Genomic DNA, 18,389 nt, shown 5'->3' with positions numbered 1-18,389 from the left:
TTAATGTACGTCTTTTAGATGTGTGCTGTAGAGAAGGGTGTGGAATGTGCGTCTGAGGTTTTGTAGGCAAGCATCAATGTTTTAAATCTGGCAGCTACAGGGATCTAATGCAGCAATGGGGTGGTGTGGGTGGACTTGGGAATGTTGAATATAAGACTGCAGCTACATTCTGGGTCAGTTGCAAGGACCATGTTATGTACATGGACAGACCTGCCAGGAGTATGTTGCAGTAGCCCAGGCATAAGGTAAATAAATACTAAACAATCACCTGCATATACTCTATGGGTAGCAATAGTTGTGTTGTAAAGAAGAAACCTGCATAAATGTAATGATAATGTGGATCGATTGGATTCTCTTTTCTTCCCTTCCCTTTCCTTCCCTTCTCCAAACACGTTATGTGTGTTGAATATGCATGAAGCTGAACACCTTCTGCTATTGAATATTAACTGGAATGAGACATGATGACAGCTTCTGACCTCCTTCTGCTCTTTATAATGGTTGTATTTTAACAGAACTGTGACATCTTTTCTGTCTGTCCAGCATCTCAGAAACACACACACTCACACGCACACACGCACACACGCGCACGCACACACGCACACACGCATACACACACACACACACACACACACACACACACACACACACACACACACACACACACACACACACACAAATACAAACACACTTAGATTAATAAAGGCCCAAACACACAGACACACTCAGACACACACTGGTTATAGCTAGTAAGGAAGTATAATGATTAGTGTGTGCTGTCTCATTAGCCCTGTGCTCTCCAGTGCTAGTGTGACCTCTCTGTGAGAAGAAAGACCCGGGCCACATTAAAGCCCTGTAAATATTTGACTTTAACTCTTCAGGGCATATTGTTCCCAATTTTGTGCTCTGATGGTCTGTGACCTCCATTTCCCAAAGTGTGTGTGTGTGTGTGTGTCTTATTGTCATTGTGCCGTCCTCTCAGATTTAAATAAAATGCCTAATTGCTTAAAGGAACTGAGGGTCAGAGCAAAGCCAGAGAGCAGCACCTGACTCTTAATGGCCTTACTTACTTCCGGTATTTGAACTCCAACCTTCCTAACCCCAGCTTCCTTTTCTAAGAAGGGTAGTTTCCGTTAATGTTAGCTCAGTACTGTGATTTCTGCTGCTTGCATTGCTAAAATGGTGAGAAGTGGTCTGTTTTTTTTTAATGGAAGTAATAACTTAAAATTGACCACAAGATGCATGTTGCCTGTTGATTTTTACTTCCAAGATGAAATCCTTTCTACCGTCATGGCAACTTAGATGCCAAAATAGATTTTGCGAGGATCCCACTTATAAAAGGTGTTTGTTAGAACATTCCAGAAGTTGGAAAATCTTATTTACAGCACCACATAAGTCGGATCTCCCCCCCCCCCCCCCCCCCCCATTTTGAATAAAATGGGCAGCTTTGAGATTTGCTCTCTGACATCCCCCCCCCCCACACACACACAGTCACGATTTAGTTGAACAGTATTCTGCCACATTGAAAGACCACTCTGGATGCAATTGCTGGTAATACTGTTTCAGTCTTACTAGTTTTCCCCACAATGACCGCTGTCTCTCTATCCATCTGTTTGCTCTATCCCTCTTGGCTCAGCAGGACCCTGATCGACTCTTAGCTTAATCTTCTGGGAGGAGAGAGAGATGAATAGAGGAGAAAAAGTGTGAACTTAAAGTTTGACCTAGCCGTCGGCAGCCTTGCTATTGATGAGCACACACACACACACACACACACACACACACACACACACACACACACACACACACACAAAACAAGAAAGTGTGCACACGCTTATGAAAACATAATCACACACACTGCCATCTCCCAGGGTGCTGATGTTTGACCTCAAGAGCACACTCACCTGCACACAATAGACCACCTGCTCTCACACTTGAAATTATCTACTTGATCTCAGGTAGGCCCAATGGCAAATCTCCAGTCCACACCCACTGAGAATAAAGCCTGTGTATTTGTGTGTGTAAGCGAGAGAGAGAGTACTGTATATACATGTATGTGTGCAAATTTATGGAGAATTTTCTCCTCGCTCTTTTTTATTCCGCCCATTCATCACTTTCCGCCACCCCCTCATAGCTCACAGTGTGCTCACTTCAGCCCAATTAGGCCTTGTAACAATGCCAATTAAGCAATTAAGACCCAAATAACCTGAGTGTCCTGCGGCGACGGTGCCGATGCCAGCTGCACGCCAGCGCTGTGCCCAGTCTGTGCCTGCTCTAGGCTGCCTACAGGGCACAGGCGTCAGCTGCTTTTAAAGAGGCCCAGAGTGTAAAAGCTGTGTCTCATTTGCCCAATGTGATCCTTAATAAGTAAGATCTCTGATTCCAGATCAGTTTGGAACAATCTCAATGTATGATCTTGTCAATGCGGGAGGCTGATCTGAGGTGCTTTACTGTCAAATCTTGCTTACACTACAGTATTTGAATGTATACACACAGCATAATAATCTGGCAAGAATACAACTGATTTGGGAATAAACATCAAACCATTCATCTGGCATGCAGCCAATCAGAATAATGTAATTAGTAATCTGCTGAATGGACTAATTGCCATGTAAACAACCTAAAAAGCTTGTGCTTGGACCATGTGCAACACACCTACAGACAGAACTTTTTATTGTAATGTGTTGACACTTCATGACAGTCCTGTCCTAACAGGACACTAATACATTTTTATTTGAAAACGCATATTTTTTTCTCCATTTTGGTCTTTCGTTCACACTGAGACTGCAATTTCAGTCAACAAATATGTAACTTTTTGAAAACGCCATTTTTACATTGCAGTGTGGATCATGAAAATGAAGGCTATTGAAAATTATTACATATTTTTAGTCATTTCCTTGACGTTTTAAAGAGCGGGAAAGTAAATTAATGCCAGGCAGAAATGACGAAGGTCAAAGCGTCTTACATTTTGCTCATGAGAAGTACAGGGATGTAAGCTTTTTCAGACGTTTCAGTATGGATGAAAAACTTTTGTGAAGCGATTGAAAACGAACGTGTGGACATGGAGAATTTTAGACGAAAACGCTATTTTCAAATGTATCCGGATTAGTTTAGACATAGCCATAGCTTGTTTAGGATTACATGCATTCTAACAGTTTTACGGTTTAATACCAAAATTGCACATCTTTGCAGTGATTAAGTTAACTACTATACATGCAGCAATTTCTTTGTGCAATATACTAAACTCCTGTTAGATGTTTATACTTGTCTCTTGCACTTTTTACTTTGTTAACTTTGACAGCAAATGCTGATTCCTTCTTCGATTTGAAGTACTAGGAGGTGATTTATACAGTATAAAAACAGTCACCTGCATTATATTCAAATAAAATAGATTTATAGAAGCATATAACACATCTCTAAATAGAATATAAGTTTTCTCATGTAAATATCAACAATACTTTTGGATTTAACTTGCTGTCTTTGGTGTATCTATGCTTATATGCAGTGTTGTGCTAGTTACTAAAAAATAGTAACTAGTTACAGTTACTCGTTACTTTATTCAAAAAGTAACTTAGTTACTTTGTTGATTACTTACACCAAAAAGTAATGCGTTACTGTTAAAAGTTACTTTTAAGTAACTTTTTTAAAGAACCTTCTTTAATGTTTCCATTAATGCCCTTTTATGCGTTATGGTCTATACAAACACAAAACTGACTTAAACACAAAGTAATTTTTAAACGCTATTTTATTTAAGTCAGACCAGCACAAACTGAATAAATCAGGGATTTCTGAAATAAAGGATTTCTGAAATAAATAACAAAACAAGCTGAATAATATATTCACAATCAAAAACTAAAGTGGCTTCTGCATCATAAAAGCTGTTGTGTTGAGCTCTTAAAAATGTTCCTCTCACAGCTTAAGTATGAAAACTATCAACAATGTAGAACAGAACACCGGGTTAGCTTCTAGCTTCTAGCATGGAGTTCCTGGAGGAGCTTCAACAGATTGGAGTTGCTGATTATCGCAGTAGATACAACCTTCGAACCAACCCAGCCATTATGTATGCACAAGCCAGTGCACTCTTAGTGCCGGTCCCAAGCCCGGGTAAATGGGGAGGGTTGCGTTAGGAAGGGCATCCAGCGTAAAAACATATGCCAAATCAAATATGCGGATCACAAATGAGAATTTCATACCGGATCGGTCGAGGCCCGGGTTAACAACGACCGCCACAGGTCTCGTTAGCTGACAGGGTACCGGTGGAAATTGGGCTACTGTTGGCCGAAGGAGGAGAAGGAGAGGAGGAAGACGTCTACAGAGACGGCAGGGAAAGGAGAAGTGTAGAAGAGTGGAGGTTCGGGTTGGTACTTTAAATATTGGTACTATAGCAGGTAAAGGGAGAGAGATAGCTGATATGATGAAGAGGAGAAAGGTAGATATGATGTGTGTTCAGGAAACCAAGTGGAAAGGGAGTAAGGCCAGGAACATTGAAGGTGGATTTAAACTGTTTTATCATGGTGTGGATGGAAAGAGAAATGGTGTAGTGGTGATTCTGATGGAAAAGTACAGTAAGAGTGTAGTGGAGGTGAAGAGAGTTTCTGATAGGGTGATGATCGTGAAGGTGGAAGTTGAAGGGATGATGATAAATGTAATCAGTGCCTATGCTCCACAAGTTGGCTGTGAGATGGAGGAGAAAGAAAGATTCTGGAGTGAATTAGATGAAGTGGTAGATGGTGTACCTAGAAAAGAACCGTTGGTGATTGGGGCAGACTTTAATGGGCATGTAGGTGAAGGGAACAGAGGTGATGAGGAGGTGATGGGTAGGTATGGTTTTAAGGAGAGGAATGTGGAAGGGCAGATGGTGGTAGATTTTGCTAAAAGGATGGAAATGGCAGTGGTAAACACTTATTTTTAATAGGAGGATGATTATAGGGTGACGTATAAGAGTGGAGGAAGGTGCACACAGGTGGACCATGTGCTATGCAGGAGATGCAACCTGAAGGAGAGGGGACAGTGTATAGACAGCATCGGATGGTGGTCTGTAGGATGGTTTTGAAGGCGAAGAAGAAGAGGAGGAGAGTGAGGACTGAAAGAAGAATAAGATGGTGGAAACTGAAGGAGGAAGAGTGTAGTGTGAGGTTCAGGGAAGAGGTCAGACAGAGGCTCGGTGGTGTTGAAGAGGTGTTGGATGATTGGGCAACTACTGCAGGAGTGATGAGGGAGGCACCTGGAAAAGTACTTGGTGTGACATCTGGAAATAGAAAGCAAGACAAGGAGACGTAGAGGTGGAATGCAGAAGTGCAGGAGAGCATAAGGGGAAAGAGGTTGGCAAAACAGAAGTGGGATAGACAAAGTGATGAGAAAAGTAGGCGGGAGTACAAGGAGATGTGGCAGCAGGTAAAGAGGGATGTGGCGAAAGCCAAGGAAAAGGCATATGAGGAGCTGTATGAGAAGTTGGACACTAAGGAAGAAGAAAAGGATTTATACCGATTGGCCAGGCAGAGGGACAGAGCTGGGAAGGATGTACTGCAAGTTAGAGCAATAAGGGATGGAGAGGGAAATGTGTTGACTAGTGAGGAGAGTGTGTTGAGAAGGTGGAGGGAGTATTTTGAGCAGCTGATGAATGAGGAAAATCAGAGAGAGACAAGGTTGGATGATGTGGAGTTGGTGAAGCAGGATGTAGATAGGATTAGTAAGGAGGAAGTGAGAGCAGCGATTAAGAGGATGAAGAGTGGAAAGTCGTTTTGACCAGATGACATAACGGTAGAAGCGTGGAGATGTTTAGGAGAGATGGCAGTGGAGTTTTTGACCAGATCAGTCACACCATGAAGTTATGGGAAAGAGTAGTGGAAGCCAGGCTGAGAGAAGAGGTAACCATCTGTGAGCAACAGTATGGTTTCATGCTGAGGAAGAGCACCACAGATGCCTTATTTGCTTTGAGGATGTTGATGGAGAAGTATAGAGAAGGACAGAAGGAATTGCATTGTGTATTTGTGGATTTAGAGAAAGCGTACGATAGAGTGCCAAGAGAGGTGTTGTAGTATTGTATGAGGAAGTCAGGTGTGTCAGAGAAGTATGTGAGGGTGGTGCAGGACATGTATGAGGACAGTGTGATGGCAGTGAAGTGTGCAGTAGGTACGACAGACTGGTTCAGGGTGAAGGTTGGACTGCATCAAGGATTGGACCTGAGCCCTTTCCTGTTTGCAGTGGTGATGGACAGGTTGACGGACGAGGTCAGACAGGAGTCTCCCTGGACTATGATGTTTGCGGATGATATTGTGATTTGTGGTAAGAGTATGGAGCAGGTTGAGAAGAGCCTGGAGAGGTGAAGATATGCGCTGGAGAGAAGGGGAATGAAACTCAGTAGGGGTAAGACAGAATACATGTGTGTGAATGAGAGGAAGGGCAGTGGAGTGATGCGGTTGCAGGGAGAAGAGCTGGAGAAGGTGGAGGAGTTCAGGTACCTGGGGTCAACAGTGCAAACTAATGGAGGGTGTGTTAGAGAAGTAAAGAAAAGAGTGCAGGCAGGGTGGAGTGGGTGGAGAAGAGTGACAGGAGTGATTTGTGATAGTAGGGTATCTGCAAGAATGAAAGGGAAAGATTATAGGACTGTGGTGAAACCTGCGATGTTGTATGGTTTAGAGACAGTGGCATTGAGTAAAAGACAGGAGGTGGAGCTGGAGGTAGCAGAGCTAAAGATGTTAAGGTTTTCGTTGGGAGTGACAAGGATGGACAAGATTAGAAATGAGTTTATTAGAGGGACAGCGCATGTAGAATGTTTTGGTGACAAGGTGAGGGAGGCGAGATTGAGATGGTTTGGACATGTGCAAAGGAGGGACATGAATTACAGTGAGGAAAATAAGCATTTGAACACCCTGCTATTTTGCAAGTTCTCCAACTTAGCAATCATTGAGGGGTCTGAAATTGTCATCGTAGGTGCATGTTCACTGTGAGAGACATAATCTAAAAAAAAAAAAAATCCAGAAATCACAATGGATGATTTTTTAACTATTTATTTGTATGAAACAGCTGCAAATAAGTATTTGAACACCTGAGAAAGTCAATGTTAATATTTGGTACAGTAGCCTTTGTTTGCAGTTACAGAGGTCAAACGTTTCCTGTAGTTTTTCACCAGGTTTGCACACACTGCAGGAGGGATTTTGGCCCACTCCTCCACACAGAGCTTCTATAGATCAGTAAGGTTTCTGGCCTGTCGCTGAGAAACACGGAGTTTGAGCTCCCTCCAAAAATTCTCTATTGGGTTTAGGTCTGGAGACTGGCTAGGCCACGCCAGAACCTTGATATGCTTCTGACAGAGCCACTGCTTGGTTATCCTGGCTGTGTGCTTCGGGTCATTGTCATGTTGGAAGACCCAGCCTCGACCCATCTTCAATGCTCTAACCGAGGGAAGGAGGCTGTTCCCCAAAATCTCGCAATACATGGCCCCGGTCATCCTCTCCTTAATACAGTGCAGTCGCCCTGTCCCATGTGCAGAAAAACACCCCCAAAGCATGATGCTACCACCCCCATGCTTCACAGTAGGGATGGTGTTCTTGGGATGGTACTTATCATTCTTCTTCCTCCAAACACGTTTAGTGGAATTATGACCCAAAAGTTCTATTTTGGTCTCATCTGACCACATGACTTTCTCCCATGACTCCTCTGGATCATCCAAATGGTCATTGGCAAACTTAAGACGTGCCTGGACATATGCTGGTATAAGCAGGGGAACCTTCCGTGCCATGCATGATTTCAAACCATGACGTCTTAGTGTATTACCAACAGTAACCTTGAAAACGGTGGTCCCAGCTCTTTTCAGGTCATTGACCAGCTTCTCCCGTGTAGTTCTGGGCTGATTTCTCACCTTCCTTAGGATTATTGAGCCCCTACGAGGTGAGATCTTGCATGGAGCCCCAGTCCGAGGGAGATTGACAGTCATGTTTAGTTTCTTCCATTTTCTAATGATTGCTCCAACAGTGGACCTTTTTTCACCAAGCTGCTTGGCAATTTCCCCGTAGCCCTTTCCAGCCTTGTGGAGGTGTACAATTTTGTCTCTAGTGTTTTTGGACAGCTCTTTGGTCTTGGCCATGTTAGTAGTTGGATTCTTACTGATTATATGGGGTGGACAGGTGTCTTTATGCAGCTAAGGACCTCAAACACGTGCATCTAATTTAGGATAATAAATGTAGTGGAGGTGGACATTTTAAAGGCAGACTAACAGGTCTTTGAGGGTCAGAATTCTAGCCAGGTAGACAGGTGTTCAAATACTTATTTGCAGCTGTATCATACAAATAAATAGTTAAAAAATCATATATTGTGATTTCTGGATTTTTTTTTTTTTATTATGTCTCTCACAGTGGACATGCACCTACGATGACAATTTCAGACCCTTCCATGATTTCTAAGTGGGAGAACTTGCAAAATAGCAGGGTGTTCAAATACTTATTTTCCTCACTGTATATTGGTAGAAGAATGCTGACGATGGAGCCACCAGGTAGGAGAAAAAGAGGAAGGCCAAGGAGGAGGTTCATGGATGTGGTGAGGGAAGACATGCAGGTAGTTGGTGTGAAAGAGACAGATGTAGAGGACAGGGTGGTATGGAGACGGATGAGCCGCTGTGGCGACCCTTGATGGGAGCAGCCGATAGAAGAAGAAGAAGATACGACCTTCGAACCAGAAAGACACTGCTTACATTTGACTTAAAAGTTTTTGTCTTTATATTCAACTAAAGTGAAATAATGAGTATATTTCCACTTTGAGAAACTCGTCTTGCTCTCAAATGAAAATTCATTCATTTAAAAAAGTAACGGGTAATGCACCATACGGTAACGGTAATGAAGTTACTTTATTTTTAAAAGTAACGTGTTACAGTATTAGTTGCTTTCAAATGTAACGCGTTACCGGTAACGCGTTACTGCCCAACACTGCTTATATGTATATATTTATATGGTTCTCTAGCTGTTTGTAGTTTAAGTACAGACCAGTCTTACATCACAGACTCACCAGAGAGATGAGGGAAATGATGGGAATTGTTAGTGATGAGAGTTTGATCAAATAAAAGCCTGTCAGTAATAGAATGATAAAAAAGAGGGAAACGTAAATAAAGAACAAATTGCACCAATTTCTGTTTTAAATGACTTGCGTCAGTTTTTCTTTCCTGTTAAATAAAAAAAGGTTGTCTTGTGTAAGAAATTGTAGAGAATAATTACTGTAGAGAGCAGTAATAGAGACATTAGACGATTATATAACAGTGATTAAGCAATAAAACAGGACAAACTGTGAAGAGAAGTATATTAAGGATGTTGATGGTTTCTGTGGTAATAATTAATACGATGATGATGATGACGATGAGGATGATAATGATGAGAATATTGCTTGGCATCTTCCTTTATTCTACTGATTCTCAATGGCTTAGATATTGTTATATAGCCCCAGCACACGGCTGTTTTAATGGTGCTGGTTGTGGGGTATGTGCACATACATCTGTGCATGTGTGTGGTGTAGAAATGCTTGCTAGGAACAGCTGCTTGCTCACAAACAGCTAGCTGCAATCCCCAGAGGAAACGCATATAAAACCTATTGATTCATCAATCATCGCTTGTACAATCAAAGGCCTTTAAAAAACACAAAGGAGCTCTCAGTATGGGATGAATATGTTTGTGTTCTTAATTAGGCTTCATCTTCTCACATTATTTCTCATACTCCAACTGATTCCATGTTTACAATGGACCAACCTTTGTTATACATAACGGACTGGGTGAGCCATGAAAAAGCTTTATCATCAGTTTAAGAGTGTAATTTCTCAATAAATCCCAGGACATTTATAATGCAATAGTCTACAAAAAAGAAAACTGTTTCTGCAGCCACGTTTTCTGGAGTATGCCCTGAAAATGTCACCCGGCATACATTTTCTAACATTAAGGCACTTGGGAAAGCAGTGCGTGTGTTTGTGGGTGGTTGGTGTGTGTGTGTGTGTGTGTGTGTGTGTGTGTGTGTGTGTGTGTGTGTGTGTGTGTGTGTGTGTGTGTGTGTGTTTGTGTGTGTATTGTGGGGTGGTGGTGGTGGTGGTATTACAAGGACACTAGAAATTTTATATTAAAATTACTATTTGTTAACTAGAATATTGGTAAAAGCACTTTCCAGTTTCTATTTAATCTTCACTTATAACTGTTGTTAATTGTTTCTGATTTTACAGACTCCTAAATTTCAAAACTTAACTATTTGGCATATACCTCTTATAAAACTTTCAAAAGGTATTGTTTATTGGTTGGATCTTTCTTTCTGACCTTGATCCAGTTAATCCCAGAGCAGTTCAATATGGTTTAGGTCCAGTGACTGCAGGCCATTCAATGATAGATAACATTCCAGTAGACTGTTAGCTGTCTAAATAAGACTTACAGCGCTTGGAAGTATGCTTCAGGTCTTTGTGGGTGATCAGAAGTAATAACTCATAGACACACAAACAAAATGTGTAAAGACAGCAGGTCTGCATTTCTCCATACTGTAAATACTGCTTGTAATGCCATAGGGTGATGTGTGACAGCTTCAAAGAGACAAATTTTAGGTACAATAGTTCCCCAAAACTGTTTATATAGTGAGAAGTAGCTGTTAGCTAGTTGTATTGTCTACATTTTTAAAGATAACATTTAAGGAATTTTTGGGTAATCTGTTGTTAGCTGTCCATAACTAATGTTTATGAGGTTTCTTGTTTAAAAAGGTTTAGTCCTTTGTAACTAAAACCAGTGTATAAATGTAATTTTTTTTGTTTGTTTTTGTTTTGTTTTTTTGTTGATTTTGGTTACTTTTTAAATAAATTAGTTGATATTTTTCCACTAAAATTTAAATGAACATTTTTTTTATCTTTCGACATTTGTTTACATTACAAGTTTGAATGCAAAGATTCTATAAATGATTTTTAGGTTTAAAGTTTGTCCAGTATAGGTTCTCTGTGAAGTTCTGTATCTAAAGTGTATAGATAACAAAATGACTGCAAGATATTGGTTATAGGAATGGTATAGGAATACTATCGATTACAACTGAGCAAATTTTTAAAATGGTTTACATGTTGAGCAACCAGGAAACAACATAAATGTTTTGACTGAATAACATGAATGTTATTTTTGTTATATTTAATGACCTTTTTGTTGAATGCCCTAACAATATTTTTTGTTAACTGGAAAGGTCTCACTTTTGCACTTTTTTTGTCTCTTGTACAGGACTCCCAAGTGTGATCATCTGTGTGACCAACCCCATGAGGACCTTGCCAGGCAATGGAACGGAACAGACTTCTCGTCTTTGACCTTTGCCACGTCACAGCCACCTGCCAGGGCTGAGATCACCACTGGCAACAGTTCTCCTCCCTGTCACTTCTGTTCACCCAAACCCCTATTCCTGTCCTCTCTGTCCACCATGTTCTTTTACACCTAAAAAGATCACACTTCTTGCATAATCACTTCATTACCCCCTTCTTTATTATAAGGAAAATAACAAAGATGCCAAAAGCAATCATGCGCCCACCACGCTGGTGCAAGCAAGACTCGAGCTGTGCTCACAGATTGGACACTCTCAGCAGTGTTTATGCTCTGTGCATAGCACTGTGGTTGACTCTGGGTGCGTGTCAGCGCTCTGAACCCAGCGTCAAACACCCTGTTGTCAGCACCAACTATGGAAAACTGCGTGGACTCAAAAAGGAACTGAATAATGAGATATTGGGCCCTGTGGAGCAGTACCTAGGGGTGCCCTATGCTACCCCGCCCATTGGTGATCGCCGGTTTCAGCCCCCAGAGGCACCTGGCTCATGGCCTGAAGTGCGCAACGCTACTCAGTTTGCATCAGTGTGTCCACAGAACCTTCATGGGGTGCTGCCTGAGATAATGCTACCTGTGTGGTTCACTGACAGCCTGGACGTGGCTGCTACTTACATTCAGAACCAGAGTGAGGACTGCCTCTACCTAAACATCTACGTACCCACAGAGGACGGTGAGCTGCCACATTCAGCACTGTACACTATATATGTGTAGAGATTACATATTAAACAGCTTAAATATTAGATCTACAGTGCTTGTCAAAAGTTTGGAAACAACTTTTGTTGTTTTTTGAGAGATGCATGCATGTTCCTTTTGTTTATATGCAACAAACTGGGTCATTTAAGGCTAAGAAGATTTACTTTGATAAAAAAATATATATAACTGTATAGATGTTAAAATTATTTTTTATTGAAAAACCCTCCCTTAGCATAAATAACAGCTTTAGACACTCTTGCCATTCAGACAGTAAGATTCCTTAAATAGTCAGCTGAAATATTTTGCCATTACTCTTGCCAGATGTGTTCTTCACTTGAGGAATATTTTTCTGACCTTGCGATACAGTTAATCTCAGAGCAGATCAATGGAATTTAGGTGTGGTGACTGGGCAGATCATTCTATGATAGATAACACTCCAGTAGACTGCTTGTTTCCTTAATAGCACTTATAGAGCAGTCCAGATGGAATTCCATTGTGTTGAAGTATGGAAAGGTAGCCAGGATGGTGTAGTTTCCCTTTCACCCAGATTAAGTCTCCATCCTTCCCCGCTCCAAAATAAACCTAGACCATTAAGCTTTCACCTCCATGTTTAACTGTGGGGGTGAGGTAGTCTGCTAACATCTTCTCCCCTGTTCTCTCTTTACATAAGTTATTCTATTAGAGCTAACAATGTCAAATTTGTTCTTATCTGTCCACAGAACTTTCTTCCAGGATTTCACTGTCCAATTCTTGTGTGTTCTTCCTTTTACCCAGAACAAAAGGAACATGCATGTGTTTCCAAACTTTTGGCAGGCATTGTGTTTAGGTGTATACACAGTACTGTACAAAAGTTTTAGGCAGGTGTGAATAAATGCTGCAAATTAAGAATGCTTTCAAAAATAGTGTTCATTGTTTATTTTTATCAATTAACAAAATGGAAAGTAAATTAACAGACGAGAAATCCAAATAACATTTATATTTGGTATGACCACCCTTTGCCTGAAAAACAGCATTAATTCTTCTGGGTATACACAATCTTAAACAGTCTTTAAAGAAAAACAGCAGGTGGGTAATTTTAAACATCTTGGAGAAATAACCACAGATCTTCTGTGGATTTAGGCTGCCTCAAATCCTTCCTTCTCTTCATGTGATCCAAGACTAACTTGATAAATTCAGGGCTCTGTGGAGGCCAAACCATTACTTTGAGGAATCTAAAGATAGTTCAGGATTATGAAGATAGTTCCCCTTTAGTAAATCGAGCTGCATCAACAACGCTTTGGTAACGCTTTTGTGTGACCACACTCTGAACCATGTATGTAGGTCATGGGGTTCACAAATGGACCTGGCAGAGGGAATAGAGATGGGCTTTTCCATTTCTCCTTCCATACCTGCCAGATCCAGCACCTTCTGCCAGGGTTCGGAAGCCTGCTTTTTGGGGGTTTCTTCCCCTGTGGGGAGGGTGTGCCTTCATGCCAGGGCCTGCCCTTCTTTACGAATCTGCACACTGAGATGTCCAGATCCTGTGGCAGCCCTTATTCGGTCTGCCTCTCCAGTCCTAATGTCTCTCTCTACCCTAAAGTAGTGGGACTGAAACAGTGCGACTGATTCCCCAGGTTAAAGAGACAATGGCTGGCTACTATTGGTCATGGGACCGCCCACCAAGCCCCTTCTGACCTCTTTGTCTTTGGTGGGCAAGGCTTACATGGCAGTGGGTCAAGCCAGCGGCTGTTTGCATACCAAGGCGGTTTTGCAAGCCTACCAGGCTGACCTGCTCAAAGAGCTAGACAAGGGAGATAAAAGGGGAAACAACAACATCTTGGAGTTGCGTCGTACAGAGCTTGCTCTCAGGGCCACAAAGGAGACCGCTAGGGCCATCAGCCAGTCTATAGCAGTCCTGGTGTCCGCTGCAAGACACCTGTTCCAGGAGGCAAAAAGACTGCCGGCGGGATTTCAGAGCTTCCTCCCTTATTACTCTCTTGGGGCCGCTCGGCGGGCATTGTGGGGTCCAAAGACTTAGCGTCAAAGTCAAAGCCAAGGGAGGTAATGCATCTTTAACAAGAGGGCTTTGAAAAGGAGGTCCTGACCGCTTCTCCATCAACTTGTTAACCCTGCCACCTCCGGTGTTTCAGGGCACAGCGGTATTCAGCATGTGCCTCCCTTAGCTTTCGCCAGAAAAAGTAGCAGATTTGGGGGCTTGTTGCCTCCCCTAAGGCCCCTAGAACAGCTTTAGGGCACCGCTCAAGCTGCTCTAGGCACACCAGAGGTCAGTCTTGAGTGACTAATTCCCTTAAGAGATTATCTGGCAGCTTAAAAGCTCCTGCCAAACATGTCTTCACGGGTCCTGCACACTGTAGAAAAAGGCTACACGATTCAGGTTGGGTCTTGTCCTAGATTCAACGATGTGTGCTTCACTCTGGTGGGGCATGAGCAGGCTCTGGTTATGGAACAAGAAGTAGAAACGGTGTTAAAAGGAAGCAGGCCATTGAGGTGGTTCCTCCCCTGACAGAGAGTCCGGATTCTACAGCCAGTACTTCATAGTTCCAAATAAGGATGGGGGCTGCATCCCAATTTGCAACTGAGTCAACTAAACTGCTCACTAATTAGGCTCAGGTTCAAGATGCTCACGCTAAAACAAGTTGTGTCTTAAATCAGTTTCAAGGACTTGTTTGTCATGATAGATCTGAAGGACGCATATTTCTATATAGCCATCCTTCCTTTGCACAGCAAGTTGCTAAGGTTTGCTTTCAGAGCCAAATCTTACCAATATCGGGTCCTTCTGTTTGGCCTTGCACTTTCACCCAGCACCCTTAAAAAGTGTGTGGGTGAGAGATGCTGGCCATGCTTCTAGTGTTAAAGCATTTTCTTTCGGATCCAAGGGGCTATTATGTGATAATCTATATGGACAACACATCTGTGTTGTCGTACATCAACCACCAGGGGAGTCTGCACTTTCGCCTCCTTTACAAGCTTGTATGACAGATACTCCTGTTGTCCTGTTGACAGTATCGACCCAGAGTGGTTGAATCATTGAGCAGATGTCCTTCCGAGGCACGGGGAGTGGAGCCTCCACCCGGATGTGATGGGTCACAAGTGGACCTTTTTACTACTTGAGAAACCTCTTGCTGTCCCCTCTGGTTTTCCCTTACTCACACAGCTCAACTCGGACTGGACAAGCTATGGTTCAGGCGTGGCTGAGGATACGCCTGTATGCTTTTTACCTTGTTGCGCTGCTTCCGGGAGTTCTGCGGGGACTGTGCTGTAGCCCCTGAGGGGGCACAGCTCTTAGCCTCTGGTCTCTTAGCCGAGGTGGCAAAAACCATTCTCCAATCCAGAGCTGCCTCCATGAGGAGGTTGTATGCTGCAAAATGGCGCCTGTTTACAATATGGTGAAAAAGCCACCAGTTAGGAGTTCAACCCAGGCATGGCCAATGCCTTTTTCTACCCCAGGCTTGGGTATGTCCCCAAGGTGCTCTCGGCTGCCCCCCGACCAGTCCTGCTCCAGGCATTCTATCTTCCTCCTTTTCAGGCCCTGACCAGGAGAAGCTTAACCAGATGCATCAGACATATATGTCCACAGAACTCTTTTTGAAGAAAGTCGGACTAGCTGTTCGTCTGCTACGGCAGGTGGATTGTGAATGCTATCTCCTCCTCTTCTGATCCCTCTGGTCTTCCCGCTCCTTTCGAGCTCAGAGCTCACTCAACCCAGAGCGTGGTGGCCTCTAAGGTCTTTTCCTCTGGAGTGTCTCTGCAAGACATTTACAATGCTGCGGGTTGGTCTACCCCACTGACTGATTCGTCAGGTCCTATAACCTTGACATTAGTGCCACTCCTGGCCCCTCTGTCCTTCAAACTAGCTGTGCCATTCCACACTAGGCAGGAATTGGTCAGTCTGGCGGTATTGTACTCTCGTTCCCAAAGCTTTGTTGATCGAGTTCCTGAAGAGGAACATCTCTAGTTTAGGTAGGTAACCCTGTGTTTCGGCAAACAAACTGCTTCTCAGTTCAAACATTTTCCTGTATATTTGAGACCCTTATCTTTATTTTCTTGTGGGAATGGTCTTTTTGACCACTCCTGTCCAGACGTCTTCTACAGAAGTTTACAGGTTTACACCTGATTCTGATCTTACAAAATCCCAAATTTTGTGTACAAAGTGTGCAAAAGTTAGAAATTAAAATGAATTGCTAGTTGTGCCTGATTTTATTTGGATTAAAATGTTAAATTATTTTCTATTTTGTTAATTGATAATTTTTTTTTTTAAACATTCTCACTTTACAGCATTTTTTCACACCTAACTAACCTTCACTATATACAGTGAGGAAAATAAGTATTTGAACACCCTGCTATTTTGCAAGTTCTCCCACTTCGAAATAATGGAGGGGTCTGAAATTGTCATCGTAGGTGCATGTCCACTGTGAGAGAAATAATCTAAAAAAAAAATCCAGAAATCACAATGTATGATTTTTAAACTATTTATTTGTATGATACAGCTGCAAATAAGTATTTGAACACCTGTCTATCAGCTAGAATTCTGACCCTCAAAGACCTGTTAGTCTGCCTTTAAAATGTCCACCTCCACTACATTTATTATCCTAAATTAGATGCACCTGTTTGAGGTCGTTAGCTGCATAAAGACACCTGTACACCCCATACAATCAGTAAGAATCCAACTACTAACATGGCCAAGACCAAAGAGCTGTCATAAAAAAATAGAAGAAGCTAAACATAACTGTCAATCTCCCTCGGACTGGGGCTCCATGCAAGATCTCACCTCGTAGGGTCTCAATGATCCTAAGGAAGGTGAGAAATCAGCCCAGAACTACACAGGAGGAGCTGGTCAATGACCTGAAAAGAGCTGGGACCACCGTTTCCAATGTTACTGTTGGTAATACACTAAGACGTCATGGTTTGAAATCATGCATGGTACGGAAGGTTCCCCTGCTTAAACCAGCACATGTCCAGGCAGGTCTTAAGTTTGCCAATGACCATTTGGGTGATCCAGAGGAGTCATGGGAGAAAGTCATGTGGTCAGATGAGACTAAAATATAACTTTTGGGTCATAATTCCACTAAACGTGTTTGAAGGAAGAAGAATGATGAGTACCATCCCAAGAACACCATCCCTACTGTGAAGCATGGGGGTGGTAGCATCATGCTTTGGGGGTGTTTTTCTGCACATGGGTCATGGGATGACCGGGGCCATGTATTGCGAGATTTTGTGGAACAACCTCCTTCCCTCAGTTAGAGCATTAAAGATGGGTCGAGGCTGGGTCTTCCAACATGACAATGACCCGAAGCACACAGCCAGGATAACCAAGGAGTGGCTCTGTAAGAAGCATATCAAGGTCTCCAGAACTAAACCCAATAGAGAATATTTGAAGGGAGCTCAAACTCCGTGTTTCTCAGCGACAGGCCAGAAACCTGACTGATCTAGAGAAGATCTGTGTGGAGGAGTGGGCCAAAATCCCTCCTGCAGTGTGTGCAAACCTGGTGAAAACTACAGGAAACGTTTGACCTCTGTAATTGCAAACAAAGGCTACTGTACCAAATATTAACATTGACTTTCTCAGGTGTTCAAATACTTATTTGCAGCTGTATCATACAAATAAATAGTTAAAAAATCATACATTGTGATTTCTGGATTATTTTTTTTTTGTTTAGATTATGTCTCTCATGGTGGACATGCACCTATGATGACAATTTTAGACCCCTCCATGATTTCTAAGTGGGAGAACTTGCAAAATAGCAGAGTGTTCAAATACTTATTTTCCTCACTATATACATATATATATATATATATATATATATATATATATATATATATATATATATATATATATATATATATACACACACATACACACACACACACACACACACACACACACACACACACACACACACACACACACACACACACACACACTCACACAGTATTGTGCAGAAATTATTTAGACACCCTTTTTAAAGTTTTGTTGTGCTGCAGCCTGATACTACTGTTGCTCAAATTAATTTTTTTTCTCTTTAATCTACATTCTCAAAATCTTTTAAAATAAAAAGCCCTGATATATCACATGTGCATAAGTATTCCAACCTTTTGCAACACTTGACAATTAACTCAGGTGCCAACTTCTTTTGCGCTGCTAAGATGTTTCTACACCTCGATTAGAGACTGCCTGTAGAAAAGTTTATTTACTGGACATGATTTGGACAGGCTCACACAACCATGACCCCCAACTATATGGGCTTTTATGGCAGAGTGGCTATATGGAAGCTATATGGAAGCAGTGCAAAGCCCATTAAAGTCTTCTTAGAGTTTGCCAACAGGTACTTTAATTCAAAATGTTATGTCTGGAGTAAATCAGGCACCGCTCACCACCTGCCTAACACAATCCAAACA

At 42.2% G+C, this 18,389-nt stretch overlaps 1 protein-coding gene across 2 annotated transcripts in view; it reads left to right on the top strand.

The window, feature by feature from the left end:
- Positions 1-18,389, top strand: part of nlgn2a (neuroligin 2a) — a 215,548-nt gene that overhangs the window by 67,049 nt on the left and 130,110 nt on the right. For both annotated transcript variants that reach the window (XM_083541443.1, XM_083541442.1), the window contains exon 2: positions 11,208-11,970. In XM_083541443.1, coding sequence (XP_083397569.1) covers positions 11,484-11,970 — 487 coding nt within the window. In that variant the 5' untranslated portion in view covers positions 11,208-11,483. The remainder of the gene's footprint in view (positions 1-11,207; positions 11,971-18,389) is intronic.

This window comes from Silurus aristotelis (assembly GCF_946808225.1).
Source record: "Silurus aristotelis genome assembly, chromosome: 5".
In the NCBI taxonomy this organism is placed as follows: Eukaryota; Metazoa; Chordata; class Actinopteri; order Siluriformes; family Siluridae; genus Silurus; species Silurus aristotelis.
This window is presented reverse-complemented; position numbering and strand designations above follow the sequence as displayed.